This window comes from Salvia splendens, chromosome 2 (genome assembly GCF_004379255.2).
Source record: "Salvia splendens isolate huo1 chromosome 2, SspV2, whole genome shotgun sequence".
Classification (NCBI taxonomy): Eukaryota; Viridiplantae; Streptophyta; class Magnoliopsida; order Lamiales; family Lamiaceae; genus Salvia; species Salvia splendens.
In genome coordinates, this window is record NC_056033.1 from 21,058,935 (window position 1) to 21,086,551 (window position 27,617).

General features: G+C 47.3%; 1 protein-coding gene across 1 annotated transcript; it reads left to right on the forward strand.

The window, feature by feature from the left end:
- Nucleotides 1-1,004: 1,004 nt before the first annotated feature.
- On the forward strand, nt 1,005-3,175 carry LOC121775758. Its single transcript, XM_042172802.1, has 5 exons — nt 1,005-1,484; nt 1,587-1,754; nt 1,848-2,140; nt 2,284-2,833; nt 2,951-3,175. The coding sequence occupies exons 1-5, from the start codon at nt 1,005-1,007 to the stop codon at nt 3,173-3,175; spliced, it is 1,716 nt and encodes a 571-aa protein (XP_042028736.1).
- The last annotated feature ends 24,442 nt before the right edge of the window (nt 3,176-27,617 follow it).

The window sequence follows — 27,617 nt, forward strand, 5'->3', positions numbered from 1 at the left end:
CTCCATCAATGTGACTGAGCCCTTGGTACAGGAGTATTTGGAGGAAGAATTTTTAAAAAGGCAGTTCACTGACTCCGCCGCAGATAAGGAAGTCGAAAAGGAAGTGGAAGCATGGTTTGAGACCATGAAGGTCGGAGAAATGGACGACCAAGCCGTCGCAAGTGTAATAAATAATTTTTGCGAGCGCCCAAAGCCAGCTAGGTCAAGTGGGACAGCTCAAGTATCTAGCCTAGCGAAGCGGCATGATCAAGGCGAGCTACTGGAAAGAGACACAGCAGAAAACCCTCTGCCCAATGAAGAACCAAAACCTGCAAAAGAGTTAAAACCCCTTCCCGCACATCTAAAGTATGCCTACCTTGGTGAAGATGAAACCAAGCCTGTCATCATCAACAATCAATTAACCCAGGGGCAGGAAGACAGATTGCTGGAAGTATTAAGAAGGAATCAGAGGGCCATCGGCTGGAAGCTGACAGATTTGGTAGGCATCAGCCCGGACTTATGCATGTATCACATCCGACTGGAGGAAGGAGCCAAGCCACACCGCGACCAACAACGAAAACTCAACCCCAACATGAGGGAAGAGGTGCTAAAGGAAATCGTCAAGTTGGTTTCGATCGGGATTATCTATTCCATTCCCGACAGTAACTGGGTCAGCCCAGTGCACATGGTGCCTAAGAAAGGAGGGATTCAAGTGGTAAAAAATGAAAAAATGAGCTAATCCCAACAAGACCAGTTATTGGATGGAGAATGTGCATAGATTACAGGAAGCTGAACCAAGCTACGAAGAAGGATCACTTCCCTCTGCCGTTCATTGATCAAATGTTGGAGAAGTTGGCAGGGAAGCAGTACTTCAGTTTCCTGGATGGTTATAGTGGCTATTTCCAGATTGCTGTGAATCCAGAAGACCAGGAGAAGACGACGTTCACCTGCCCTTTTGGCACTTACGCTTACAGGAGAATGCCTTTTGGCCTCTGTAACGCCCCGACTCCTTCCAGAGATGCATGATGAGCATTTTCTCAAACCTATTGGAGGACTGCATTGAGATTTTCATGGACGATTTTACTGTCTATGGGGATGATTTTGATCAAGGGCTGCATAGTCTGAACAGGGTATTGGAAAGATGCCGCCAAAAGGACTTGGTTCTGAATTTTGAGAAATGCCATTTTATGGTTACCGAAGGAATAGTCTTGGGCCACATAGTGTCAAGCAGAGGGATCGAGGTCGACCTAGCAAAGATAGCGGTCATTGCAAGACTTCCATATCCTACCAACCAGAAGGAGATCAGAGCCTTTCTGGGGCACGCTGGGTTCTATAGACAATTCATAAAAGATTTCGAAAAGATAGCCCAGCCACTGGCACGACTTCTTCAGAACGAGGTCGAGTTTGAGTTCTCAGATGCTTGCAAAGCCGCGTTCCAATTTCTAAAAGATCGATTGATAAGCTCTCCAATAATACGTGCCCCCGACTGGAATCACCCCTTTGAGGTAATGTGCGATGCTAGGGACTATGCTGTAGGGGCAGTATTAGGTCAGAAAATCGAAGGGAAGAGTTATGTCATTTTTTACGCCTCCAAAACTCTGAATTAGGCACAAAAGAAGTATGATGTGACCGAAAAGGAGATGATATCGGTAGTCTTCGCGTTTGAAAAGTTCAGACCATACTTGCTTGGTTCCAAAGTAATTGTTTATACAGATCATGCGACCATCAAATACCTCTTAGCAAAAAAGGAGTCAAAGCCGCGGTTAATCAGGGGGGTACTCCTTCTACAGGAGTTTGATTGGGAAGCAGTGGATAAGAAATGATGTGAGAACAAGGTGGTAGATCACCTAAGTCGAATTTTGCAAAAGGACAATGAAGAAGCAATTCCAGACGCTTTCCCTGAAGAGCATCTCTGCCTGATCGAGTCATCACCTGAATGCCGGTGGATCAACCAAGCGGAGGGAGTTGATCAAGGCAACCACAGAAGCAAGGGGCAGAACACGAGAAAGGAGCCATGGTTCGCGGACATGGCCAACTACTTGGTAACGGGCGAGTTACCTAGAAGAGATGAGATTACAAGAGCACAGAAGCTAAAGCTTAAAAGTGATTCCCGATACTTCTATTGGGACGATCCTTACCTATGGAAATGGGGGCAGATCAAGTAATCCGACGATGCATTCCAGAGTGGGAACAGGAAGATGTGATGATCCACTGCCACACACTGGCTTGCGGTGGGCACTTTGGACCGAAGAAAACAACAAGGAAAATACTTGATAGCGGGTTTTACTGGCCTTCCATCCATAGAGAGGCTTATGAGTTCTGCAAGAAGTGCCCTCGATGCCAACTTACTGGAGGGATATCTACTAGAGACGAGATGCCTCAAAACCCCATTATTGTCTGTGAAATATTTGATGTATGGGGAATGGACTTTATGGGACCCTTTCCCAAGTCTGAAGGCAATCTCTATATACTAGTGGCAGTGGACTATGTGTCCAAATGGATCGAGGCAAAGGCAACTAGGACGTGTGAGTCCAGAGAAGTAGCGAAATTCTTGAAATCAAACATATTTACCCGATACGGGGTACCACGGGCTATCATCTCTGACCAAGGAACTCATTTCGTAAACAAAACTATTGAAGCCTTGATGCGGAAGTATGGAGTCAACCACCGCCTATCCACACCTTATCACCCGCAATCCAATGGTCAGGCTGAGGTTTCTAATAGAGAGATAAAGGCTATCCTAGAGAAGACAGTCAATCCCACGAGGAAGGACTGGAGCCGTCGTCTGGAGGACGCACTCTGGGCATACAGGACCGCTTTCAAAATGTCTATAGGAATGTCCCCATACCGGCTGGTATTTGGAAAGATGTGCCATCTGCCGGTGGGAGTGGAGCATCAAGCTTACTGGGCCATCAAGGAAATGAATATGAATACCGATGCAGGGACTGCAGAATGAAGAATGCAACTACAGGAGCTTGAGAAGCTCCGTCTGGATGCCTACGACTCTGCTATGTGGTACAAAGAAAAGACGAAGATGTGGCATGATAAGAATCTCCGCAGGAAGGAGCTCAAAGTAGGCCAAAAAGTGTTGCTATTTCAGTCCATGCTGAAATTGATGCCAGGGAAGCTCAGATCAATGTGGATAGGTCCCTATACCATTGTCGCCGTCCGAGCGAATGGTGCAATCGAACTCTAGGGATGCGATTCAGATTCGCCTTCCTTCATGGTGAATGGTCATAGGGTAAAGCCATACAGAGAAGGAATGGAGGTATTTGTGGTGGACGACATTCCACTACTCATGCCTAACTCTCTCCAGTAATTAGGTAAAGGGAATGATAAGGTACTCATAGGTAGTCTACTTGATCAAGCGGAAAAGTCTCTATCTATTAAACTGATCAATTGACACCCTAGGGGGACCCGGTCAAAAACCCTTAGGAATTAGTGTAAATAGCTTTTAGTAAGTTTTATTTTTTATTTATTATTATTCAAGATAAAAAGATGGAGGAAAGGAGGAAGACTGATCAAGTGGAGCTAATTAAGTTTCACTAAGAATTAATTGTCCACTTGATTAGTGCATTTTAAATTTAATTGGTGGTACAACGATTAAGTTGAGCAGGGCAGGAGATGAAAGGATGTGTGCAGCCACTGAAAAGGTGTCAGGAAGCGCCATCCGACACAGTGAAAGAACACCCTGGAGAGAGGAACGAGCCGGGGCAAGTCGAAGCTGGCACCCCAGGAAGAGCTGGCACTCTGAAAAGGCGCGCCCGTACTTGAAAAGCCGCAGGGATCTCAATAGTGGAGAATCCCAACAGTCGCAATATCATTATAAAAGGCAGATTTCAGATCCGCAAATTACTTTTACCCAAGCCGCCTGTCTCTCTTTCCTTTTTGCTCTCGCCAAAAATTCCCTCAAGATCAAACCTCTTTTCCTAGAATATCATCTTCTTCACCGAAACCTACATTACCAGTAAAAATGCTGCTCAAACAACTCTCAACTTCATCCTCCTCTTCCAGTTCCAGTGCTGATAATGGTAACCAAGAAACTGCCTCACAAACCCATATAGAAAACCCTTACCCACCTACACCAACCACCGCTCCACCCCAAACAAGCGCCGCCGCTTCATTACCCGTGGTGGATGAAGAAACACAACGGCGTTTGACGAGAATCCTCCGAAGTTTTCCCTCTGGTATAGATATCACGACGGTTTATGCAGCTGTAAAAGCCCAAATAGGAGTAACCTTGTCAAAGGACAAAGCCGTGGCCTCCACATCCCAAAATCATCCCCCGAAACCCTTCATCCCCCACTCAAACACAAGCCCCTCTTCGCATATCTAAACCTACACCCTTCGTCCCCTTGGTGCCGTACGATGGGGACGACTTTGAAGAAAACGAAGAGGAGCAGCCCCCCTGCCGCTCCGACTGAAGGGATGTCGTCCGTACCGCCTCTACATGCAGGAGGCACGACTGTTTTTAGTGCTCCGACGCCATCCAATGGCGACGGCTCCAGCTCCCCTACTCTCCTCGAGCCAGCACAATCGATTGAGGTTATAAATGTTGATGATGAGTCTGCGGAGGACCTTCCGTTTCTTCCCATCGAGATATTACAGAGGGAGGCAGGATGGAACTTTATTCCTCATGCAGAGGATGAATCGGTCCCGGAGGAGGAGGAAGAGCCACTGCACTACCGGGCGCGCAGGGTGGAAGTTAATAGAGTGGAGGGGGGGAGGTGGAGGCCGGGATGGCCAACATACAACAAGCAGAGGAAGGGCAAGAGGAAGGACTCCGTGTAGCGCGGCAGTTGTTGAATGAGCCGGATGAGCCTGAGAACATAGGAGTCGTTGGGGCTATAAACCAGGAGGCCGGAGAGGCCGAGGATAAAAAGAAGGGCTGTTGAGGATAGCCGCCAGAGAGCTGAGAAGAAACGGAAAGGGAAGGAGACTATTCATCCTCCCCCGAAGAAGATGCGCCCCGCACACCGGGGCACCGTAATTACTGATGCCCAGGGCATCGTTATTACTGACGCAGACCAACCAGCCCCTCCACAAGAAGGAGTTGGGGGCAGTGACACAGAGGGGAGAGAGCTCCTGTGGGCCAGTACATCCCGCAGGCACCAAGGAAGGCCCGCAACACCTCCCGCTGCTGAACATGCCAAACAAACTGTGGTGTTGACCACGGACCTCCTCCGGCAGATGCTGGTATTTGAAGACCCCAAGTGGAATGAGGCGGTCCACCACAGGGTGACGACCACAAAGCTGATGAAGGCAGGCAAGAGACTCCACCAACCATCCCTGGAGAAGATCCGGGTTGAGGAGAAATTTACCCAGTATATTACTGGGATCGGGTTTGAGTAGCTGCTGGAGAGCGAGGATACCTTCGTGCCCGCAGACCTGGCCAAAGAATTCTTCACATCCTTCCGGTTTTCCGGGAGTACAAACTTGGAGGCCAGGAGCGTCTCTTTTCGGGTGTTTAGGCGTAAGCAAAAGATGAGCCTGAACGAGTTCTCTGTGCGAATGGGACTCCATACCGAGACCCAGGTAGCCAGTGGAGAATGGTTCGGGCACGACATTGGCCTTCATTAGAGGAGGCCGGATTTTGATCAGCAGGCAGTCTGGCAAAGCCTGTGCAACAGACATGCCCCCGAGTTTAAAGCGTCTGAGTCCAGAGTGGACCATATTGCTGATCCGGCCCTTCGCCTTGCCGAAGCCTTCCTAGCCTGCAACCTCCTGGGCCAATCAAATACATTGTCAATTCTTACTCTGGCCGAGCTCTATTTCATGTGGTGCATGAAAGACCAAAGAAGGGTGCACCTGGGCTATTGGATTGCCCACTCGATAAGTCAGATTGCCAATCGCCCCGTCCGCCACCTCAACGTCTGCCACCTTCTCGGAGCATACCTAAGGCGAAATTGGACCTGGAATTCCAGGAGGGTGTGGAGCTTCCCGATCGCTGCCCAAAACCTGAATTGTTTAACATTGATTTCTATGTAAGAATTCAGGTGCTCGAACGACTGCGTGACGGAAAACTTCGCTTCATCTCAAAGGCTCGGAAGGAGAAGCAGGCAGAACAACAGGAGGACAGGCGAGAAGAGCTAGAGGAGGTCAGACGCGAGAGAAGGAGGGGGATAACAGATCAACCAGCAAGCCCCGACAGGCAGCCTAGGCAGAGGTTGGAGCTAGCAAACGTAGCAGAACCAGAGGAGGCTGCACGTGCTACAAATGAATGGAGACTCCGCATGGAGCAAATGCTGATGCAGCTAGTAGCAAATTTGGACGCCCAACTGGTCGCTCAGTCCAGGGTTCTGCAGGCTATTCGCCAGTTGACCCTCGCTATGCAAACACCACTTCCCTCTGCAAGCTCTCCTCCACCTCGGCACCCGCCATCCTCCAGGCCACCCTCAGCGTCCCCCAGTCAGCTCCGCAAGCATTGAGTATACCCCCCCGATCTCTACTCATTTCAAGTTCCAAAACTTTTTTAGTTTTATTTGTTTTTTTTTGGGTATGTATAACTGTTATTCTGCTCCACACCATACTTAGACCTATCTTGGGTCTAAATGTGAGAAGTATGCATGTCCACTTTTGCTATCTGTTTTGTTCGTCTGCCCATATCTGTTTTGGTTTCCGTTTTTCTGTGTTTCTTAGCATGTTTTGATTATTGGCACCGCCTCACACTTAGCCCAATGCTTGGTCTAAGTGTGAGAAGTTTCCCTTGTTTGTTTTTGTGCAAATTGCCTGTACCTAACCCTTCTTTCCACTGCATCCAGTCCCTCGAGGACGAGCTCATATGCAGTGGGGAGGGGGGATGGGTTAGTTACAGAAAATTCATACATGCTAAAATTTTTCAAAAATAACAAATTTTAGATAGCAATAAGATAGGAAATATGCATGAAATCGGATAAATGAAAGACTTGAATACTTCGTGGAAGAGTTAGAGAAAGAATTCAGTACGCTCACATGTAAAACTTGATTGCAAAAACTTGATCAATTTGAATGACGCAAGTATGATGGAATCGCTCAATTTCTAAACCAAATGTGAAGCCTCTCTATATGTGAGTTATAAGCCAAAAGTAGAACACTTTCTACTACTCTTTACAAAAGAAAAATTACGAGAGGCTAACTTTTAATATTGAGATGAAAATTGCACAAGTAGTGAGGACTAAAGGCATTAGGATTTAACCAGTTGAGCCGTTTTTCTTCCTTCGTTCCACGAACCCGCCTCATTACTAAAGGCACCCCTTAGTTAGCCACTTTGAGCCCATACACTCTTACCCATTCTTTGAAACCTTAAAACCAAAAATTTTCGTATCACATGAGGGAAGAGGGTCAAGGAGATGAAATTTATCAATGGGAACTAAAGGGGATAGCAATAGAATAAAAAAAAATTAAAGGTAGCCGGGTCGATCAAGTTAGACAATCAGGTTGATCATACAAAAAATTGAGAAAAGGTTTAACAAAAGAAAGGGGCAGGAAATAGTTGCAACCTGACCCAGGAAAAAAATAAAATAAAGCCGAAAGTTATAAGACTAAGGGTCAACATTGACCGAGAAGGAGCATCAAGTGGAAGAAGAAATAAACACCTCAAATTTGATCCAACAAGTTTAGTCAAATCTTTGGCTTTTTGACTCATGTGATTTTCTCTTTTAAACTTAGAACCCCTAGGACCCTACCTTAACAAGTTACTACCCCTGAGCCCTGTTACAATCCGAAACAAAGACCTTAAGGAACTATATTGTGCAGTCCGATTCAAAGTATTAAATTTGTAGCAACACCGAGTGAACAGTCCTAACATCTCTGGTGAGAAATGAGTGACTGCAGCAATGGTTTTTAAATTGAGCAATCTTGACAAGCTGACTCCTTGATCAAGCAGAAGCGAAAAAGCAAAAACATAAGCTACTGGTTAATGGTATGACCTCGACCTCGGGTATGATTGTTGGAAAATTATTCGGTCCAATGCATACATGTGAATACGTGTTTTTAGTTCTTGTTCTTCTTTCTTTTGCTTGTGAAATAAGTAAACCATGCCTGAAATTTGCCTTATCTTTTTCTCTTTCTTTTTCTTTCTCTTTATACTTGAGGACAAGTACGTTTTAAGTGTGAGTAGTTTGATAAGGCTCATTTCATGCATCGGTTTTTGGGGTAAAACATATACTACTTGATCGGTTTATCGCGCAAACAAGTGTTAAAATGTGCAGAAATGCTACTTGTCCAAGGCAGCAAGGCCGAACTGATCAAGCACGTACAAAAGGCGAAAAAGGTCAAAAATCGGGGGAGTTGATCAAGGGGCGAGGTCAAGCAGTTAAAGTGGGGACCGCTGGTTTCTAGTAGGAAAACGTGAGGAAATGAGCTGGATGTGGCGCACCATTCTGTTACCCAGGACTACGTTCTAGAAGGGGACACATGCCAGCTTGTGAAGACGCCAGGACGAACCGATCAGAAATTTGTTATCCAAAAGCGTCGTTATTCTAGAAGAAAGAGCACGTAGCAATCAATGAGTCGCTCATCCTCTGCATGAGTGAATATTCTCTGTCAAGATCGTTATCCAGCTGGAGGCCGAATCAAGCTTATAAATAGAGGCTGCGCCACCACAAGAAAGTATCCGAGACTTTACTTTCCGCCTAGTTTAGCTTAGTTTTACTTAGTTCAGCTCTCTAGCTTAGTTTATCTTAGTTCAGCTCTCTAGCTTAGCTTAGTTTAGTTCAGATCTCTAGTTTAACTTAGATAGCGTAGTTAAAAGGGCGACCGAAGGGAGCGCTGCAGAATAACCATTTCTGTCGGCGTAACTTAAGTTTCCCGCTGAGATTCTTCTCAGTTTACCGCTTTCTTTATTTTCGAAGTGTTAGCTTAGTTTATTTTCACGTTGTAATCGTATCTTAGTTTAATCGAAGTTATTCTCTCTTTTAAATTGCGCATTTACTTTTCTGTTAGTACCTGCAATTTACTTGACCCAGTGTTTAAATTTCCGTTGATCAAGCTAGCTAGTTTGAATTCTGCCTAGATAAAAACCGTAGTTAAAACTCCCAAGTTAAAGCGTGGCAGCAGCCAACCCCCCTGTTCACTACTCACACACTCGACACACCAACTTCTCTGTGGGATCGACCCCGAACCTGCTGCTTTACTATTAAAGTAGTGCGAAATCGGGAGTTATAAATATTATCTTTGGCGCGTTTCGGTTCGAGGATTGATTCGATTAAGTGGCAACTGACAATTTGCTAACTGGTCCAACCGATTCAGTTATCCTCCATATAACTTGATCCAATCTTAATCCGCGCGTTTCCGAGCCCGCCACACATCAAAATGGGGTCGTTGGTACCCCCGGCGTTGACGAACCGGAATCACCACCCAGGACATTGTACATGCCCCCAGTCGCCGAACGCGTTGATGTCAAACCCGCCGGAGCCGCCACTTCCAGAGTTTCCGTCGCCTGACATTTTGTGATTAGAGGTTAGATGAAAATTGGAGAGGAAATGGAGATGATTTGGGAAGAATAGGTGTGTATTTGTGTGTGAAATGAGGATGAATTATGAGTATTTATAGAGTAAAAAAATAAAATAAAAAAAGAAAAAACGGTAATATTAACGGTAATATTACCGTTTTTTTGATTTTTGATTTTATTTTTTTTAAAATTCGAATTAAAAAAAAATAATTTATTGCGTCAGCGTGACGATGCCCACTCGCGGGCCGGTGAGTGGGCGCCACGCATGGCGCCGGAGCACGCCACGTCGCGCTGGCGCATGGCGAGACGGCTCACCATCCGTCTCGGCGGGACGGAACGCTCGGCGGACTGGGGACGAGACGGGACGCTGCAACGCGTCTCGCCGCCGTCTCGTCCCAGCGTGACGGGTTACGAGCCACCCGCGTGAAGCGTTGCAGGTGGCCTTACAATTGATGGATATGAACAACTATAATGACTTGTGTGATAATGAATCAGAATGCTGCCAAGACGTGGGAGCAGGGTGTCTATACCTCAACCTAGATAGATGAAAGTGTAGCACAACCAATACCGCCACCATCAGCATCACCTCTTCCACCTCAGACAGAACGACACATTAAAGAGTTGTTCCTAAAACAAAATCCTCCTGTCTTCGATGGAATGGGAATCCACTTCTGACTGTCGCCTCCGTCTGTCACCCCATGGAGTCTAGTTGTAGCTGTTTTCATCACTACACCACCGCCGCTGTCTCGTGGCTGTAGCCAGTGACCAGCAGCAGCGCTGCTTTGCACCCACTTTGTGATGTCGTGCCGTCGGGTCAGTAGGTTGGAGTGTCGTTGCTGAACTCCCACCATTTCCTCAGCTCACCGGCAGTCCCGATTTATCCTGAGCAGTCCCGATTTGCCCCCGTGCAGCCCTGAAGGTAAGTTCTTAAGTTCCATTTCTTTAAAAGTTTGTTCTTTAATTCAGTTTTCGCTCAGTTTGTTCAATCAACTCAATTAATAGTTGGTTTCATTGACTACAAAAGATAGTGTGCACACTTGTATGAAAAAGATATTGAGACTAAAGGTTATACCTCAATATTTGCTTGGTTCGATTGGGAGTTCAGAGGTTGACATGGAGAATGATAGTGTAGGATACATGGATGCGATGGTATGAAATTGGAATTTGGTGTTGGGAGTGAGGAGTGCATACCTTGAGTTTGGTTCTCGGTTTCTGATAGAGAAGTTTAATGAGTTTATTTCGAGACTTGTAGGATAGGGAGGGAAGATTATGCGACGATTGGATTCGTTTGGTTGTTTGAGTACGGTTCTCATCTTTCAACTTGGGATTGCAGCTTGTGTAAAAACGGGTAATTCTTTAGAATTCATTTGTGATCGATTGATTTTATTTTTTGGGACTTTATTTGCAGATCATGGGAGAGATTACAATGCTTGAAGAGAGAAATAGATTTGATTCTGGTGCATATCATATTAAAAGATTTAGATAATGTAGGATTTTATTTTATTAATTTTATTTAAATTATGTAGCACCCATTTTGTATTTTACAAGATTGGATTTGTTTAATTTATCGTACCCAACACATAATGTACTCCAATAAATAATTCTCAAGGAAAGGGATTATTAAATTTAAATTATGATTTCTACATCACTATTCAATATCGTAAAACAATTAAAGTCTATTTAGTTCGAAACACAAAAGCACCAAATTATTCAATATGCCTCATCATGAAATCGAAGAAATTAATTAGGTCAATCGCACAATCAACCATTAGTCTAATTAGGTCACAAAACACCAAATAAATATTTCACTCGTCATTTAATTCACAAACGACATGACATTAAAACAATTAAATGCAAAAATTAAGGTTCGAAGGCATTACAAAACGCTAACAAGTCAAGATTTAATAATTTATTTGTGTATTTGATTTACATGCCTGGCAGCATTATATAGAATTAGAGGCACATCTAGTGTTAATTATCAATAACGAGATCAAGATGATTGAGATTATATCTCACGGCCCTATACAATGTTTTGGACGCACATCTCATGCATGCTTTGAATTCCTTACATCACTGTACAAAGCTTTGGAGGCACACCTCATGCATACCTTGAATATAATTTTTGATATAGTAACACCTCATGACCCTAAACCCTAACACCTCATGCCTTTTTTAGCAAGTATTTTTGGATTAGTCTTATTTCAAAGCAATTAAGCATCGAACTACTGTTATTTATCTAGCCAAATATATTAGCAGCCTTCATGACCTACAATAGATGAAGTTTAGTTTTGAATACAACACCAAATTTTCAATTATCCAACTTAATTCTAAATAAATAATTTCTCTCTTAGTCTTTTCATCAACAATTGATACGCGTTTTTAGCATAAATTTTGGAAGAGGCTTCCTTGATGAATTGGATCACCCTCCATTGAAACAAAGATTAGGAATGCAAAAATATATACTAAAACAAAATTGATAAAGTAAGAGAGGTGGGAAGAAGACAATTAAAGTAGTGTCAGTGATAGTGATGTAGAAATTGAGTATTAGGGATAATTCTTGTATATTTATACTAACTTTGGTACACTGTTAATATAGGCCTAATGAGAGCTATACAAGGTAAGCTTAATTATGGTAGAACCGTGTATAATATCCATAATTGGTGTGATTGATTTCCCCTGATCTTCTCCCTTGATTCTATGTAATCTTTGCTTCAATTGTGCAGGATATTTTGGGGATCTTCCTTCCAACACTCCCCCTCAAGTTAAGCGACGGGATTCCCGAAGTTTAACTTGCTCAACATTTCTTGAAAGATCTTGGCTGATACGGCTTTAGTCAGGATGTCTGCCAATTGATCTTCGGACTTCACATATGGGATTTCTATTATCTTTTCTTCAAGATTCTCCTTTATGAAGTGCCGATCAATTTCCACGTGTTTGGTTCTATCATGTTGCACCGGATTCTCTGAAATGCTGATTGCTGCCTTGTTGTCACAGAGTAATTTGCACGGTTTTTGTGATCCGAGGTTCAGCTCCTTCATCACCCTTCTAAGCCATAGAATCTCCGTGAGTCCACTTTTGATGCCTCGGAATTCAGCCTCTGCACTTGATAGAGTCACTACTTTCTGCTTCTTGCTCCTCCAAGTGACTAAATTTCTGCCCACAAATGTGAAGTATCCTCCTGTTGATCGTCTATCAACTGGGTTTCCGGCCCAATCTGCATCGGTGTATCCATGGATGTTAAGATGTCCATTTTTCCGGAACAGTACCCCATGTCCGGTCGTTCCCTTCAAGTAGCGCACTACTCTAAGTGCCGCCTCCCAGTGCTCCTCCTATGGGTTATGCATAAACTGACTAAGTACCCCAACTGCGTATGCGATATCAGGTCGAGTGTGGGATAGGTAGATAAGCTTTCCCACAAGCCGTTGGTACCTTCCTCGATCAGTTGATACGACTCCTTTGATTATTTGGAGGCCATGATTCTGTACAATGGGAGTATCTGTCAGTCTGCACTCTAGCATCCTCATTTTCGTCAAGAGGTCGAGAACATATTTCCGTTGGCTAATGAAGATTCCTTTTCCGGATCTGAGAACCTCGATCCCAAGGAAATATTTGAGATCTCCTAGATTCTTCATTTCGAACTCTGCAGCCAAATGTCCCTTGAGATCGTCCATTTCTTCTGTATCATCCCCTGTAATAATCATATCATCCACGTAGATTATAAGACAAGTGATCTTCTCTCCTCTCTGTTTGGTGAATAAGGTTTGATCTGAGTTACTCTGCTTGTATCCATAACGCTTCATTACGTCCGTGAATCTCCCGAACCAGACCCTCGGTGACTGCTTTAACCCATACAGAGTCTTCCTTAATTTGCACACTTTGTCTTGCCCAAATTCCTCTGTGAAGCCAGGTGGAGCGTCCATATAAATAGGATCCTTCAGTTCTCCATGAAGGAAGGCATTGGTGACGTCATACTGATGGAGTGGCCAGTCTTTGTTTGCTGCGATAGACAGCAATACACGTACTGTGTTCATCTTTGCAACGGGGGAGAATGTTTCAGAATAATCCACTCCCTGGATCTGCGTGTATCCTTTTGCTACTAACCGCGCCTTGTATCGTTCAATACTCCCGTCTGGTCTTCGTTTAATTGTGAAGACCCATCTGCAGCCCACTGTATGTTTCCCATCGGGCAGAGGGCTTACTTCCCAAGTGCCATTCCGTTCCAGCGCTTTCATTTCGACTAGCATAGCTTCCCTCCAGTGCTTGATTCTGAAGGCCTCTTCAAAGGTTCTAGGAATGTCTTCTTCACAGAGTGCTGCATGGAATGCCCGTGCCATTTTGGATATGTTGGCTTCGGCGAAGTTGGCCACTGAGTACCTACTTTTCCTTTCTCTGGGTTCCGGGGAGTATCTCTTGGGCGGAATTCCTCTCGTGCTCCGCGGCGGAAGCACATACTGCCCTGTATCCTGATCAATAGTAGTATCTTCCTCTTCTTCTTCTTCTGTACCAAGTGAGTCAGAAACAGTATCTGAAGTTTCATGATTCGGACTAGATATTACCTCGGATTCCGTTACGGTTGGATCAGAGGAACGCGGCGGAAGCGTTGTCGGGGTCGTCCCTGTGGACGGGATCGGCTCAAGAACAGTGCCAGCTTGTTCTGTTAGGTCCGAATCGAAGTTACTTGGCACATACCACCGAAGGGAGTCATTTTCTCGGGTCTCCCCCTGTCTCGCACTCTCCCCCTGAGTCCCAAGGTGGTAGTAGAATTCATTTTCAAGAAAGTTGCAGTTCATGGTGGTAATCACTCGTTTGGTTTTCGGGTCATAACACCTATAGCCTTTCTGGTTAATCACATACCCCATGAAGACGCATTTAATGGCACACGGTGAAAATATATTCCTTTCATGCTTGGGAACATGGACATAAACCGAACACCCAAAAGTTTTAGGTGGTAAGGATAAGGCAGGGGGAATTTTGGTTAGGGTGGATAGGTGATCGAGAGGAGGACCAGGTAGCCGAGGTCCGTTCCGAACTCACGGCCATGCTCCTGGAGATGCGAGCAGGTTTCGCGTCCCTGAAACTCAACGATGCATCCAACCCCGAGGATGGTTCCACTTCAGCGAACCATGCCTCAAAAACAGCGGCGGCCGGGGGCGCCTCGGTGTCGCCCATGCCCACATTCGATGGCTCGGATGCCCTCGCTTGGCTGGCACGGGCTGAGCAGTATTTTCTGATCGCCGGGACCGCTCCCGAGGATCGGGTGGGCTTGGCGATGGTGGCACTGGCAGGAGAGGCCCTGCCGTGGTACCAATTGCTGCGACACCGAGTCCCGGATCTGCCATGGGCTCGGTTCGCAAGAGAGCTGATGAAGCGTTTCGGGGGCACCGGGGCCCTGAACGAATATGAAGCATTCGCGGCGGTCAGACACACCGGGTCGCTGGCGGAATTTGTGGCGGCCTTCGAGGCGCGCCTTGCACAGGTACCGGACATCTCGTGCCAGCAATACCTGGGCTTTTTCATGGCTGCCCTCCGACCCGAGGTGCGGCTACAAATGAAGGCCGCCAAAATCACGACCTTTGAAGACGCGGTCGAAATGGCTCTAGACCTCGACATCATGGCATCGGCCCAACCTCAGCGGCCTGCCCGCTCCCAAGCCACGGTCCAGACGCACTCCTACCAGAGCCACGCAACTCGGTCAGCCACGAAAGGGTATTCTCCAAACCCCTCGTACTCAACAGCCTCGTCGAAGCCAATCTCCAAACGTTTTCGAAACGTGTCGCCGGAGGAATATAGGCGGCATATCGCAGCAGGGACCTGTGTCAAGTGCGGCTTAAAGTTTGGGCCAGCCTACCGATGCCCCCCCCAGGACTCTCAACGTCATGATTTGCGATGACAATGACGATTCGGCCGCTGATTCCGAGCCCGACGATGCTGAGGTGGTGGAAACCGGGGCTGAGCCATAACTGTCGGCATTGTCCCTAAACGGTCTCGACACGGCAAACACACTGAAACTTTTTGGAGCAATCGCCTCTCATTCCGTTAAGGTGATGATCGATAGCGGGGCTAATTACTGTTTTATTTCCGAGCAATGCGCCCAGCGGCTCGAGCTATCAATTACGCCTACCTCACCCTACTCGGTGGTATTAGGTGACGGCTCCACGCGTCGCGCATCAGGGATCTGCCACGACGTGCCGCTGAAGTTGGTAAATGAGGAGTTTGTGGTGTCTTGCTACGTTTTTCCCCTCCGGAACATTGATGTCATTCTAGGTGTCGTATGGCTAGCGTCACTCGGCTATGTCATGGCAAATTGGCAACGGTCTTCTATGGATTTCAGGGTACACGGCCGCCCAGTATCTCTCAAAGGCGACCCGTCTCTCATGCGCAGAGCGTGCTCCACCCAGGACCTCCGCTGCCTCGAGGAGGGAGACTACTACTGGGTCCTCCGCGCTATGGAGCAAGCCGCCACGGCCGAACCCTTTGGGATGGATTCGGCCCTGTCCCCGTCGGCCAGGCCGCAACAGCTCGGACTGATCGGGGAGTTTCCGGCAATCACGTGGGACGCCGTCGGTCTGCCCCCACGCCACCGCACTGACCATAGGATACCCCTCATTCCAGGCACCAACCCCGTTTCATTGCGGCCCTATCGGTACAATCACTTACAGAAGGATGAGATGGAGAAGCTCGTGGCCGAGATGCTGAGTTCCGAAGTGATTCAGCCCAACACCAGCCCCTTCTCGAGCCCGGTGCTCCTTGTTCGGAAAAAGGACGGATCGTGGCGATATTGTGTGGACTACAGGGAACTCAACAAACGGACGGTCCCGGACAAATACCCAATTCCGGTGATCCAAGAGCTACTTGACGAGTTGCATGGGGCCAAGTGGTTTAGCAAGATCGATTTAAAGGCAGGGTACCACCAGATCCGGGTGGCAAACGACGACGTCCCGAAGACGGCTTTTAGAACCCACTCCGGTCATTACGAGTTCCTCGTCATGCCGTTCGGCCTCACCAACGCCCCAGCCACCTTCCAGAGGCTTATGAATGACATTTTCCGACCAGCCCTTCGGAAGTTCATGTTGGTATTTTTCGACGACATTCTCGTCTACAGCGCGACTTGGGCAGACCATATGCGCCACCTCCGCCAAGTTTTCGAGGCCTTAAACGCGCACACCCTCGTCGTCAACGCGAAGAAGTGTCTCCTGGGTCGGGCTAGCGTCGAGTACCTCGGCCACATTGTGTCTTTCGAGGAGGTTAAAATGGACCCGGCCAAAGTCTCGGCCGTCCTCCGCTGGCCGACACCAACATCCCTGAAGAGTATCCGCGGGTTCCTCGGTCTGACAGTATATTATCGCCGATTTATCAAGGATTATGGCAAAATCGCGGCCCCACTAACGGAGCTCCTAAAGAAGCAGCCCACACCGCCTCTGAAGGTCGCATTGAACTGGACACCGGCCGCAGCCGCCGCCTTCGAAGCCCTCAAATCGGCCTTGACGTCTGCCCCCCTGCTCAAGATGCCGGACTTCACTAAGGAGTTTGTGATAGAATGCGACGCATCGGGGAGGGGCCTCGGGGCCGTACTGATGCAGGACCGCCAGCCGGTGGCCTATTTTAGCAAGACATTATCCTCTCGATGGTTAGCCAAGTCGGCCTACGAGAAGGAACTCATGGCCCTCGTCCTAGCAATCCATCACTGGCGCCCCTACTTGCTGGGTCGTCGTTTCGTCATCCACACGGATCAGCGGAGCCTACGCCAGCTCCTAGCCCACCCCTTAGCCACCCCAGCACAACAAAATTGGGCGGCCAAACTATTAGGCTACGATTTCTCCATCGTTACAAAGAAGGGAAGTTGAATCGGGCCGCCGACGCCCTATCCCGCCGCGACGAGGAAGCACCAGAACTCTCGGCAATCTCGGTTCCATCTTGGCCGGATTGGTCCTCGGTCCAGGCGACCCTATCTGCCGACCCAGCCCTCGCCAAGATCAAGGCCGCTTTAGAGGCAGGCCAGCCGAGCTCCCCTCATTACGAGCTTGTTCATGGAACATTGTTCTACAAAGGGAGGATCGTCGTTCCCCCCCGTTCACCGTGGGTTCCAAAATTGCTCGCCGAGTTACATATCACACCCACAGGAGGCCACTCAGGGGCCTACCGCACGTATCGTCGGATCGCCTCAAATGTCTATTGGCCCGGGATGATGAAACATGTCACCAATTTCGTCGCTGCATGCGCAACGTGCCAGCATCATAAGACCGATTCCAGACCGAATTTGGGAAGATATCAGCATGGACTTCGTCTCGGGGCTGCCGAAAGCGAGGGGACTGGACTGTATTTTTGTCATCATCGACCGCCTTTCCAAATACGCCCACTTCATCGGCCTGCGCCACCCTTTCACAGCCCGACAGGTTGCGGAGGCTTTCACTAATGAGGTAGTGCGTCTCCACGGGATCCTTCGTTCAATTGTGTCAAATCGCGATCCTATCTTCCTCAGCTCCTTCTGGAAAGAGTTATTCCGTGCCACAGGCACCACGCTCAAAATGAGCTCCGCCTACCATCCCGAAACTGAAGGCCAGACAGAGGTGCTCAACCGGTGCTTGCAGACATATCTGCGTTGTTTTTCGTCGGAGCGGCCCAATCAGTGGAACAAGTGGCTGGCATGGGCGGAGTACTGCTACAACACTAGCATCCACTCAGCCTCAGGCATGACACCGTTCGAGGTGGTGTACGGCCGACCCCCGCCCACCCTACATGCATTCCTTCCGGGAGAGTTTCGGGCGCAGTCCGTGTTGGATACGCTCCACTCCCGCGACGAGGTTATGAAATTGCTTCGCCTCCATTTGAGAAACGCCCAGGATCTCATGACCGCCTCTGCAAACAAGTGAGCCGGGACGTCGAGTTCAGCGTAGGTGATATGGTCTACTTGAAGTTCCGGCCTCACCGCCAATCAACACTATTCGCGGCCCGTAGCAGGAAATTGGCCCCGCGATTTTTTGGCCCCTTTAGGGTCGTGGCGCGCATTGGGTCGACGGCGTATCGGCTACAGCTTCCCGACTCGGCCCGCATCCACCCGGTGTTCCACGTCTCGCTACTCAAATGTGCCATTGGGGACGAACCGGTGGAGGCCAACCTTCCCGACGGCCTGGTCAGTGCCGACCCACCGGTCCTGCCAGACAAGGTACTGGCAAGGAGGACTGAGCGACGGGAGGGCGAGGTCGTTGAAAAAGTCCTCATTGGCCCGCAACAAAGGAGTCAAGCGGAGTCCTACTAGGACGACCGTTCTTGTCCACAGCCAGCACTATCATAGACGTACGGAATGGAACGATCAGCCTAAATTTCAAAGGAGAACAATACACGTTCAATATTGATGAGGCCATGAAAAGGCCAGCCGACGGAGAGAACGTGTACTCCATCGATGTGACTGAGCCCTTGGTACAGGAGTATTTGGAGGAAGAATTAATAAAAAGGCAGTTCACTAACTCCGCCGCAGATAAGGAAGTCGAAAAGGAAGTGGAAGAATGGTTTGAGACCATGAAGGTCGGAAAAATGGACGACTAAGCCGTCGCAAGTGCAATAAATGATTTTTGTGAGCGCCCAAAGCCAGCTAGGTCAAGTGGGACAGCTCAAGTATCTAGCCTAGCGAAGCGGCATGATCAAGGCGAGCTACTGGAAAGAGACACAGCAGAAAACCCTCTGCCCAATGAAGAACCAAAACCTGTAAAAGAGTTAAAACCCCTTCCCGCACATCTAAAGTATGCCTACCTTGGTGAAGATGAAACCAAGCCTGTCATCATCAACAATCAATTAACCCAGGGGCAGGAAGACAGATTGCTGGAAGTATTAAGAAGGAATCAGAGGGCCATCGGCTGGAAGCTGACAGATTTGGTAGGCATCAGCCCGGACTTATGCATGCATCACATCCGACTGGAGGAAGGAGCCAAACCACACCGCGACCAACAACGGAAACTCAACCCCAACATGAGGGAAGAGGTGCTAAAGGAAATCGTCAAGTTGGTTTCGATCGGGATTATCTGTTCCATTCCCGACAGTAACTGGGTCAGCCCAGTGCACATGGTGCCTAAGAAAGGAGGGATTCAAGTGGTAAAAAATGAAAAAAATGAGCTAATCCCGACAAGGCCAGTTACTGGATGGAGAATGTGCATAGATTACAGGAAGCTGAACCAAGCTACGAAGAAGGATCACTTCCCTCTGCCGTTCATTGATCAAATTTTGGAGAAGTTGGCAGGGAAGCAGTACTTCAGTTTCCTGGATGGTTATAGTGGCTATTTCCAGATTGCTGTGAATCCAGAAGACCAGGAGAAGACGACGTTCACCTGCCCTTTTGGCACTTACGCTTACAGGAGAATGCCTTTTGGCCTCTGTAACGCCCCGGGCTCCTTCCAGAGATGCATGATGAGCATTTTCTCAGACCTATTGGAGGACTGCATTGAGATTTTCATGGACGATTTTACTGTCTATGGGGATGATTTTGATCAAGGGCTGCATAGTCTGAACAGGGTATTGGAAAGATGCCGCCAAAAGGACTTGGTTCTGAATTTTGAGAAATGCCATTTTATGGTTACCGAAGGAATAGTCTTGGGCCACATAGTGTCAAGCAGAGGGATCGAGGTCGACCCAGCAAAGATAGCGGTCATTGCAAAACTTCCATATCCTACCAACCAGAAGGAGATCAGAGCCTTTCTGGGCACGCTGGGTTCTATAGACGATTCATAAAAGATTTTGAAAAGATAGCCCAGCCACTGACACGACTTCTTCAGAACGAGGTCGAGTTTGAGTTCTCAGATGCTTGCAAAGCCGCGTTCCAATTTCTAAAAGATCGATTGATAAGCTCTCCAATAATACGTGCCCCCGACTGGAATCACCCCTTTGAGGTAATGTGCGATGCTAGTGACTATGCTGTGGGGGCAGTATTAGGTCAGAAAATCGAAGGGAAGAGTTATGTCATTTTTTACGCCTCCAAAACTCTGAATTAGGCACAAAAGAACTATGATGTGACCGAAAAGGAGATGCTATCGGTAGTCTTCGCGTTTGAAAAGTTCAGACCATACTTGCTTGGTTCCAAAGTAATTGTTTATACAGATCATGCGGCCATCAAATACCTCTTAGCAAAAAAGGAGTCAAAGCCGCGGTTAATCAGGTGGGTACTCCTTTTACAGGAGTTTGATTGGGAAGCAGTGGATAAGAAAGGATGTGAGAACAAGGTGGCAGATCACCTAAGTCGAATTTTGCAAAAGGACAATGAAGAAGCAATTCCAGACGCTTTCCCTGAAGAGCATCTCTGCCTGATCGAGTCATCACCTGAATGCCGGTGGATCAACCAAGCGGAGGGAGTTGATTAGGCAACCAGAGAAGCAAGGGACAGAACACGAGAAAGGAGCCATGGTTCGCGGACATGGCCAACTACTTGGTAACGGGCGAGTTACCTAGAAGTGATGAGATTACAAGAGCACAGAAGCTAAAGCTTAAAAGCGATTCCCGATACTTCTATTGGGACGATCCTTACCTATGGAAAATGGGGGCAGATCAAGTAATCCGACGATGCATTCCAGAGTGGGAACAGGAAGATGTGATGATCCACTGCCCCACACTGGCTTGCGGTGGGCACTTTGGACCGAAGAAAACAACAAGGAAAATACTTGATAGCGGGTTTTACTGGCCTTCCATCCATAGAGAGGCTTATGAGTTCTGCAAGAAGTGCCCTCGATGCCAACTTACTGGAGGGATATCTACTAGAGACAAGATGCCTCAAAACCCCATTATTGTCTGTGAAATATTTGATGTATGGGGAATGGACTTTATGGGACCCTTTCCCGTGTCTGAAGGCAATCTCTATATACTAGTGGCAGTGGACTATGTGTCCAAATGGATCGAGGCAAAGGCAACTAGGACGTGTGAGTCCAAAGAAGTAGCGAAGTTCTTGAAATCAAACATATTTACCCGATACGGGGTACCACGGGCTATCATCTCTGACCAAGGAACTCATTTCGTAAACAGAACTATCGAAGCCTTGATGCGGAAGTATAGAGTCCACCACCGCCTATCCACACCTTATCACCCGCAATCCAATGGTCAGGCTGAGGTTTCTAATAAAGAGATAAAGGCTATCCTAGAGAAGACAGTCAATCCCACGAGGAAGGACTGGAGCCGTCGTCTGGAGAACGCACTCTGGGCATACAGGACCGCTTTCAAAACGCCTATAGGAATGTCCCCATACCGGCTGGTATTTGGAAAGATGTGCCATCTGCCGGTGGGAGTGGAGCATCAAGCTTACTGGGCCATCAAGGAAATGAATATGAATACCGATGCAGGGACTGCAGAAAGAAGAATGCAACTACAGGAGCTTGAGGAGCTCCGTCTGGATGCCTACGACTCTGCTATGTGGTACAAAGAAAAGACGAAGATGTGGCATGATAAGAATCTCTGCTAGAAGGAGCTCAAAGTAGGCCAGAAAGTGTTGCTATTTCAGTCCAGGCTGAAATTGATGCCAGGGAAGCTCAGATCAAGGTGGATAGGTCCCTATACCATTGTCGTCGTCCGAGCGAATGGTGCAATCGAACTCCAGGGATGCGATTCAGATTCGCCTTCCTTCATGGTGAATGGTCATAGGGTAAAGCCATACAGAGAAGGAATGGAGGTATTTGTGGTGGACGACATTCCACTACTCATGCCTAACTCTCTCCAGTAATCAGGTAAAAGGAATGATTAGGTACTCATAGGTAGTCTGCTTGATCAAGCGGAAAAGTCTCAATCTATTAAACTGATCAAGTGACACCCTAGGGGGACCCGGTCAAAAACTCTTAGGAATTAGTGTAAATAGCTTTTAGTAAGTTTTATTTTTATTTATTATTATTCAAGATAAAAAGATGGAAGAAAGGAGGAAGACTGATCAAGTGGAGCTAATTAAGTTTCACTAAGAATTAATTGTCCACTTGATCAGTGCATTTCAAATTTAATTGGTGGTACAACGATTAAGTTGAGCAGGGCAGGAGATGAAAGGATGTGTGCAGCCACTGAAAAGGTGTCAGGAAGCGCCATCCGACACAGTGAAAGGACACCCTGGAGAGAGGAACGAAGCGTATCAGAGAAGCTAGGCCAGCTGGCACTCTGAAAAGGCTTTCCCGTACTTGAAAAGCCGCAGGGATCTCTACAGTGGAGAATCCCAACAGTCGCAATATCATTATAAAAGGCAGATTTCAGATCCGCAAATTACTTTTACCCAAGCCGCATGTCTCTCTTTCCTTTTTGCTCTCGCCAAAAATTCCCTCAAGATCAAACCTCTTTTCCCAGAACATCATCTTCTTCACCGAAACCTACATTACCAGTAAAAATGCTGCTCAAACAACTCTCAACTTCATCCTCCTCTTCCAGTTCCAGTGCTGATAATGGTAACCAAGAAACTGCCTCACAAACCCATATAGAAAACCCTTACCCACCTACACCAACCACCGCTCCACCCCAAACAAGCGCCGCAGCTTCATTACCCGTGGTGGACGAAGAAACACAACGGTGCTTGACGAGAATCCTCCGAAGTTTTCCCTCTAGTATAGATATCACGACGGTTTATGCAGCTGTAAAAGCCCAAATGGGAGTAACCTTGTCAAAGGACAAAGCCGTGGCCTCCACAACCCAAAATCATCCCCGAAACCCTTCATCCACCACTCAAACACAAGCCCCTCTTCGCATCCCTGAACCTATACCCTTCGTCCCCTTGGTGCCGTACGATGGGGACGACTTTGAAGAAAACGAAGAGGAGCAGCCTCCCGCCGCTCCGACTGAAGGGATGTCGTCCGTACCGCCTCTGCATGCAGGAGGCACGGCTGTTTTTAGTGCTCCGACGCCATCCAATGGCGACGGCTCCAGCTCCCTTACTCTCCTCGAGCCAGCACGATCGATCGAGGTTATAAATGTTGATGATGAGTCTGCGGAGGACCTTCCGTTTTTTCCCAGCGAGATATTACAGAGGGAGGCAGGATAGAACTTTATTCATCATGCAGAGGATGAATCGGTCCCGGAGGAGGAGGAGGAGGAGCCACTACACTGCCGGGCGCGCAGGGTGGAAGTTAATAGAGTGGGGGGGAGGTGGAGGCCGGGATGGCCAACATACAACAAGCAGAGGAAGGGCAAGAGGAAGGACTCCGTGTAGCGCAGCAGTTGTTGAATGAGCCGGATGAGCCTGAGAACTTAGGAGTCGTTGGGGCTATAAACCAGGAGGCCGGAGAGGCCGAGGATAAAAGAAGGGCTGTTGAGGATAGCCGCCAGAGAGCTGAGAAGAAACGGAAAGGGAAAGGAGACTGTTCATCCTCTCCCGAAGAAGATGCGCCCCGCACACCGGGGCACCGTAATTATTGATGCCCAGGGCATCGTTATTACTGACACAGACCAACCAGCCCCTCCACAAGAAGGAGTTGGGGGCAGTGACACAGAGGGAAGAGAGCTCCTGTGGGCCCGTACATCCCGCAGGCACCAAGGAAGGCACGCAACACCTCCCGCTGCTGAACATGCCAAACAAATTGTGGTGTTGACCACGGACCTCCTCCGGCAGATGCTGGTATTTGAAGACCCCAAGTGGAATGAGAAGGTCCACCACAGGATGACGGCCACAAAGCTGATGAAGGCAGGCAAGAGACTCCACCAACCATCCCTGGAGAAGATCCGGGTTGAGGAGAAATTTACCCAGTATATTACTGGGATCGGGTTTGAGTGGCTGTTGGAGAGCGAGGATACCTTCGTGCCAGCAGACCTGGCCAAAGAATTCTTCACATCCTTCCGGTTTTTCGGGAGTACAAACTTGGAGGCCAGGAGCGTCTCTTTCCGGGTGTTCAGGTGTAAGCAAAAGATGAGCCTGAACGAGTTCTCTGTGCGGATGAGACTCCGAGACCCAGGTAGCTAGTGGAGAATGGTTCGGGCGCGACATTGGCCTTCCTCAGAGGAGGCCGGATTTTGATCAGCAGGCAGTCTGGCAAAGCCTGTGCAACGGACATGCCCCCGAGTTTAAAGCGTCTGAGTCCAGAGTGGACCATATTGCTGATCCGGCCCTTCGCCTTGCCCAAGCCTTCCTAGCCTGCAACCTCCTGGGCCAAGCAAATAAATTGTCAATTCTTACTCTGGCCGAGCTCTATTTCATGTGGTACATGAAAGACCAAAGGAGGGTGCACCTGGGCTATTGGATTGCCCACTCGATAAGTCAGATTGCCAATCGCCCCGCCCGCCACCTCAACGTCTGCCACCTTCTCGGAGCATACCTAAGGCGAAATTGGACCCTGGAATTCCAGGAGGGTGTGGAGCTTCCCAATCGCTGCCCAAAACCTGAACTGTTTAACATTGATTTCTTTGTAAGAATTCAGGTGCTCGAACGATTGCATAACGGAAAACTTCACTTCATCTCAAAGGCTCGGAAGGAGAAGCAGGCAGAACAACAGGAGGACAGGTGTGAAGAGCTAGAGGAGGTCAGACGCGAGAGAAGGAGGAGGATAACATATCAACCGGCGAGCCCCGACAGGCAGCCAAGGCAGAGGTTGGAGCTAGCAAACGTAGTAGAACCAGAGGAGGCTGCACGTGCTACAAATGAATGCAGACTCCACATGGAGCAAATGCTGACTCAGCTAGTAGCAAATTCGGATGCCCAACTGGTGGCTCAGTCCAGGGTTCTGCAGGCTATTCGCCAGTTGACCCTCGCTATGCAAACACCACTTCCCTCTGCAAGCTCTCCTCCACCTCGGCACCCGCCATCCTCCAGGCCACCCTCAGCGTCCCCCAGTCAGATCCGCAAGCATTGAGTATACCCCCCCGATCTCTACTCATTTCAAGTTCCGAAACTTTTTTAGTTTTATTTGTTTTTTTTTGGGTATGTATAACTGTTATTCTGCTCCACACCATACTTAGACCTATCTTGGGTCTAAGTGTGAGAAGTATGCATGTCCACTTTTGCTATCTGTTTTGTTCGTCTGCCCATATCTGTTTTGGTTTCCGTTTTTCTGTGTTTCTTAGCATGTTTTGATTATTGGCACCGCCTCACACTTAGCCCAATGCTTGGTCTAAGTGTGAGAAGTTTCCCTTATTTGTTTTTGTGCAAATTGCCTGTACCTAACCCTTCTTTCCACTGCATCCAGTCCCTCGAGGACGAGCTCATATGCAGTGGGGAGGGGGGACGGGTTAGTTACAGAAAATTCATACATGCTAAAATTTTTCAAAAATAACAAATTTTAGATAGCAATAAGATAGGAAATATGCATGAAATCGGATAAATGAAAGACTTGAATACTTCGTGGAAGAGTTAGAGAAAGAATTCAGTACGCTCACATGTAAAACTTGATTGCAAAAACTTGATCAATTTGAATGACGCAAGTATGATGGAATCGCTCAATTTCTAAACCAACTGTGAAGCCTCTCTATATGTGAGTTATAAGCCAAAAGTAGAACACTTTCTACTACTCTTTACAAAAGAAAAATTACGAGAGGCTAACTTTTAATATTGAGATGAAAATTGCACAAGTAGTGAGGACTAAAGGCATTAGGATTTAACCAGTTGAGCCATTTTTCTTCCTTCGTTCCACGAACCCGCCTCATTACTAAAGGCACCCCTTAGTTAGCCACTTTGAGCCCATACACTCTTACCCATTCTTTGAAACCTTAAAACCAAAAATTTTCGTATCACATGAGGGAGGGTCAAGGAGATGAAATTTATCAAGGGGAACAAAAGGGGATAGCAATAGAATAAAAAAAATTAAAGGTAGTCGGGTCGATCAAGTTAGACAATCAGGTTGATCATACAAAAAAATGAGAAAATGTTTAAGAAAAGAAAGGGGCTGGAAATAGTTGCAACCTGACCCATGAAAAAAATAAAATAAAGCCGAAAGTTATAAGACTAAGGGTCAACATTGACCGAGAATGAGCATCAAGTGGAAGAAGAAATAAACACCCCAAATTTGATCCAGCAAGTTTAGTCAAATCTTTGGCTTTTTGACTCATGTGATTTTCTCTTTTAAACTAAGAACCCCTAGGACCCTACCCTAACAAGTTACTACCCCTGAGCCCTGTTACAACCCGAAACAAAGACCTTAAGGAACTATCTTGTGCAGTCCGATTCAAAGTATTAAATTTGTAGCAACACCGAGTGAACAGTCCTAACAACTCTGGTGAGAAATGAGTGACTGAGTGAATCCAACAGTGGTTTTTAAATTTAGCAATCTTGACAAGCTGACTCCTTGATCAAGCAGAAGCGAAAAATCAAAAACATAAGCTACTGATTAATGGTATGACCTCGACCTCGGGTATGATTGTTGGAAAATTATTCGGTCCAATGCATACATGTGAATACGTGTTTTTAGTTCTTGTTCTTCTTTCTTTTGCTTGTGAAATAAGTAAACCATGCCTGAAATTTGCCTTATCTTTTTCTCTTTCTTTTTCTTTCTCTTTATACTTGAGGACAAGTATGTTTTAAGTGTGAGCAGTTTGATAAGGCTCATTTCATGCATCGGTTTTGGGGGTAAAACATATACTACTTGATCGGTTTATCATGCAAACAAGTGTTAAAATATGCAGAAATGCTACTTGTCCAAGGCAGCAAGGCCGAACTGATCAATCACGTACAAAAGGCGAAAAAGGCCAAAAATCGAAGGAGTTGATCAAGGGGCGAGGTCAAGCAGTTAAAGTGGGGACCGCTGGTTTCTAGAAGGAAAACATGAGGAAATGAGCTGGATGTCACAGCAAAGCAGTTAAAGTGGGGACCGCTGTTACCCAGGACAACGTTCTAGAAGGGGACACATGCCAGCTTGTGAAGACGCCAAGACGAACCGATCAGAAATTTGTTATCCAAAAGCGTTATTATTCTAGAAGAAAGAGCACGTAGCAATCAATGAGTCGCTCATCCTCTGCATGAGTGAATATTCCCTGTTAAGATCGTTATCCAGCTGGAGGCCGAATCGAGCTTATAAATAGAGGCTGCGCCACCACAAGAAAGTATCTGAGACTTTACTTTCCGCCTAGTTTAGCTTAGTTTAACTTAGTTCAGCTCTCTAGCTTAGTTTATCTTAGTTCTGCTCTCTTAGCTTAGTTTAGTTCAGATCTCTAGTTTAGATTAGATAGCGTAGTTAAAAGGGCGACCGAAGGGAGCGCTGCAGAATAACCATTTCTGTCGGCGTAACTTAAGTTTCCCGCTGAGATTCTTCTCAGTTTACCGCTTTCTTTATTTTCGAAGTGTTAG